The following is a 4,741-nucleotide window of genomic DNA, read 5'->3' on the forward strand; positions in this document are numbered from 1 at the left end:
CAAATGTACAACTTTTATTATTCAAAAACATAAGTCAAATACCGTCTTTTTTTTATTTTTTTAAATACAGTGATATATTTTGGCTATATCGCCCAGCCCTAAACTAGAGTGGGAGAGATGAGAGAGGACAGACAGACAGGAGGGGGGTGGGGTATTGAAGCAAAGACTTCTCTAGAGAGGGATCAGGGGAATGACATGCCTTCCTCCCATCAATCACTGATATTACTCCCTGCATTTGTCAGCGTGCCGCGCCCGCTATCGCCATTACATCTCAGAGGTCGCACCCACGGCCCCATTTCCAGGCCGTTCTCCACTGTAATGGCTTGCTCCCGCCACGTCGCAATTAACCTTTCTATTGCCAACCTGACAGCCAGCTGGAGACTGATCATTGGGCGACGTGGGCAGGATGTGTGTCTGTATTCAAGCCAAAAATGTGGATGCTACCACGATTACAGATAATAATGATGAGTGAGAACGTTAGACGCACAAATATCATACCCCACAAAAATACTAACCTCCCCTGTTATTGTAATGGTGAGAGGGTAGCATGTCTTGGGGATATGATATAAAATGCTAACCTCCCCTGTTATTGTAATGGTGAGAGGGTAGCATGTCTTGGGGATATGATATAAAATGCTAACCTCCCCTGTTATTGTAATGGTGAGAGGGTAGCATGTCTTGGGGGGTATGATATAAAATGCTAACCTCCCTGTTATTGTAATGGTGAGAGGGTAGCATGTCTTGGGGGTATGATATAAAATGCTAACCTCCCTGTTATTGTAATGGTGAGAGGGTAGCATGTCCTGGGGGTATATTTGTGCGTCCATCTTTCTCACTCATCACTATTCACGATTCATTCAGGATTATCCGTAATCATGGTAGTATCCACATTCATGTAGAAGAGTGTAGAAACATGTTTATTTACAATAAAAAAATAACAATGCATTATTTACCATTCATTTCTACTGGACACCAAATAATCTGAAACAACCAAAACCAGCAAATGATCCAACAGATGTGTAGAGTCACAAGCCTGATGTAGTCATTACATTATATGAATATGGGGCCAAATACAACATTTTTACTACTTTAATACACATAAGTGAATGTGTCCCAATACTTTGACTCCCTATAAATGTGGGGACTGTGTACAAAATGTTAGAAAGTGTCATTTCTAAACAGTTCACCTGACATGGATGGAAAAACTCTCAAATTAAAGTTTTGGAGTATAGAGTCCAAAATGCCTCATCTGTCCTAATAATTACAGCGGGCACTGTATGTGGGACAAGTAGGAGATGTAGCCCAGCTCTATGCCTCTGTAAGGACAAGTAGGAGATGTAGCCCAGCTCTATGCCTCTGTAAGGACAAGTAGGAGATGTAGCCCAGCTCTATGCCTCTAAGAACAAGTAGGAGATGTAGCCCAGCTCTATGCCTCTGTAAAATGGATTTAAATCCCATAACAGTTGACCCGGGTGAATCTCATTGACTCTGTGGTTGTATCGTTTTATAGCAGGACCTGTTCCTAGACCCTTTCCCTCAGAGTGCTGCTGTCTACATAAAACATGCACTGACCACACTGACACAGATTGATGGATGGCTGTACAGAGTCAGACTCCACCAGATACCATGAAGCCACACACACACACACACACGCAGACACGCAGACACGCACGCTCTCTTGTGGTTGATTATTTTGATGCGGCAGTGTGACCTGATAGGTCAGGAGATTTCCCATGATGATAGTGCCTGGTCAGTCCATGTGATCGAGTGGAGTAGGGGATAGCTGTGGACACACACCTCCCGCAGGCTGCAAACAATGTCAAGTCATCTGACGCCATCGTTTATTCAGTGTCCCATCGCATCACAGTGTTAACATTGAAAGGCCTAAAGACAATGACATATCATGCTAGTCTGTACACTAGGTAAAACAGACACTAGGTAAAACAGACACTAGGTAAAACACTAGGTAAAACAGACACTAGGTAGAACAGTCTTCACTGTGATAAAACAGGAAATGTTCTGCATGGAATGATGGGTAATGTAGTACAGTGGTTCAATCTTTTCGGTTACTGTAGCACCAACTGAATTCTGCTCTGCCTAGAGTACCCCCTGTGGATAGGCCAGGCACCCCCAGGGGTCATAGTAGCCCCTGTGGATAGGCCAGGCACCCCCAGGGGTCCTAGTACCCCCTGTGGATAGGCCAGGCACCCCCAGGGGTCCTAGTACCCCCTGTGGATAGGCCAGGCACCCCCAGGGGTCATAGTAGCCCCCGTGGATAGGCCAGGCACCCCCAGGGGTCATAGTAGCCCCCGTGGATAGGCCAGGCACCCCCAGGGGTCATAGTAGCCCCTGTGGATAGGCCAGGCACCCCCAGGGGTCATAGTAGCCCCCGTGGATAGGCCAGGCACCCCCAGGGGTCCATGAAGCCCCTGAGGCTAGGCACCCCCAGGGGTCCTAGTAGCCCCTGTGGATAGGCCAGGTACACCCCAAGCGCCCTAGTACCCCCTGTGGAAAGGACAGGTACCCCCAGGTGTCCTAGTACCCCCTGTGGATAGGCTAGGTACCCCAAGGGGGTCCTAAAAACACTGTGGATAGGCCAGGTAACCCCAGGTGTCCTAGTACCCCCTGTAGATAGGCCAGGTACCCCAAGAGGGTCCTAGACACACTGTGGATAGGCCAGGTACCCCCAGGGGTCCTAGTACCCCCTGTAGATAGGCCAGGTAACCCCAGGGGTCCTAGTACCCCCTGAGGATTGGACAGGTAGCCCCTGTAGATAGGCCAGGCAGCCCTGGTTGGAAAACACTGCTGTAGTAGAGCCGTTTTTCTGCCGTCCAACGGTCGTCCGCTCTCCTCAACGAAGGCGAGCTCATTAGCTCCAAAGGTTATGATAACACATGCAGTCAGAGATCACCGTGAGAGTGACTTCACACCCACACCTGAGAAGGCTACTCTGGCGGAGTCGAAGATGAAGGCCCTCTCCAGTCGTCCACACCCCCCTCTCCAACATAACAGGGCTGAGGGAGAACATAATTGCATTCCTGCGCTCCTCCGCCTGCAAATTGAATTTCGGGGCAAGACCCAGCTCAAACACCTAACAATCCCTGCTGCTCTGCTCGGCTCTCTCACCCAAATGAAACAAGGTCACATTGTACAGCCCTGCAGCTTGCAGAGCCCACAGCGACATCACAACCAGACCCCCCCTCATGTTTGAGACAGTGCAGCAACACATATTGAAAATATACTGAAAATAAGCACCAATACCACAGTTGGACAACAGAGTTTCACAACAGAGGCCTTTTCTCAGTGCTGTGTTCTTAGGACAGGTAATGTGGTCAGCCTGGATCAATTAGTGCACTTTTAATTTACACTGTATACCAGTCCCTCTTCTCTTTCCTCTTCCTCACTCATTACATACATCATTTATTACTGCCTTTCAACTCCCTCTCTCCCTCCTCAGTCTTACCCAGAGAATGAAATAGAACCCAGTATGATATGTGTTCTGTGTATGGGTCCTACCTGCCACGGTGAGGCGGGCGGTGCGGCTGGCGATGGTTCCCAGGCTGTCGATGGTGGCCACACACTGGTACGTGCCCTCGTCGGGCTTGTTGTGCTTGGAGTGCACCACGCTAGAGATGAGCAGCGAGCCGTCAGGCAGGACACGCCGCCGCCCGTCGTCTGGCGCCAGGCTCAGGAAGGTTCCATCCTTCTTCCACTCCACACGGGCTTGGGGCGCAGTGGGCTCCGAGGCAGGGTCTCCGCTGTGCGCTGAGCAGTTGAGCAGTGCTGGGGCACCTCTCACAGCCAGTGTGTCCCACGGCTCCACTGAGAACCAGAAGGGGCTGAAGGGCCTCGCCGCCGTGCCTGGAGAGGAGAGAGGAAGAGGGGTTGGAGTTAGTTTGTTTAATTACAACTATGGCAGTACGTTCTTGTTGACTTGAACAGCCTTTGACAGGAAGCAAAACAGTATGGGCCCTAGAACAGTAACTCATGTATTTTCATTTAGATTCAGGCTGTGACCTCTGTTCACCTGCAATTCCACTTCAAATCAATCACTAAGTCACATTTCAAAACCATCACCGACTCACACAAAACACAATTACTGACTCATACATTCTATATTCATAACTAAAGCTTAAAACAGACAGTACAAAACAGATCTGAACACAAACTAATCAATGTCAAATTCAGTACAAAATGTCTTCCTGCTAGTTCACGACAACCCACAGCCAAAACCAGCCCACAAGAATTCACTGGCAAGAGGCAAGGCAGAGACAAATCTCATCCCGTTCCCAAGTCCCTCTCCCTGCAAAAGTGCTTTAATGAGAAGGGAAAGGAAGGTGTTGGAAGGCTTTCTTCCAGCCATTTATCCCTGCGTAATGGTAAACCTCACTGACAACAATTGCTCTGCATTTGCCAGAGAAATAATTGAGACATTCACCCAGAGTCACACAGTGGTATTGTTTAGATAAATACCCACTATTATCAGTTCTGCAGGGGTGAAACAGAATAATTAAAGGATTCTGAAACCAGTTTTAACGCAACGAACAGCATTAAAATAAGTGTCTGCATGTTCAATGTAGTTTAAATGATGCCGTTATGTTCCAAGGAGGTGACATCTCAGGAGAGGAGGAAAGGAGGGAGAGTTACCAGGTCTGTGGTATGATCGCAGCAGCAGTTCTGACATTTATCTTCTGGGGGTAATTTCTCTCTCTCAAAGCGCCAGTTGCCCCGTCGCGTTCCC

The 4,741-nt window shown here is 48.5% G+C and overlaps 1 protein-coding gene across 1 annotated transcript; it reads right to left on the reverse strand.

The window, feature by feature from the left end:
* Nucleotides 1–2,907: 2,907 nt before the first annotated feature.
* Nucleotides 2,908–3,861, reverse strand: LOC139399422 (neogenin-like; the record flags this gene model as incomplete). The annotated part of the gene is made up of 2 exons (XM_071144829.1): nucleotides 2,908–2,996; nucleotides 3,517–3,861. Coding segments are annotated over 2 exons (434 nt in total), but the record flags the coding sequence as incomplete, so codon positions are not given.
* Between the last annotated feature and the right edge of the window lie 880 nt (nucleotides 3,862–4,741).

This window comes from Oncorhynchus clarkii, unplaced genomic scaffold (genome assembly GCF_045791955.1).
Source record: "Oncorhynchus clarkii lewisi isolate Uvic-CL-2024 unplaced genomic scaffold, UVic_Ocla_1.0 unplaced_contig_3820_pilon_pilon, whole genome shotgun sequence".
In the NCBI taxonomy this organism is placed as follows: Eukaryota; Metazoa; Chordata; class Actinopteri; order Salmoniformes; family Salmonidae; genus Oncorhynchus; species Oncorhynchus clarkii.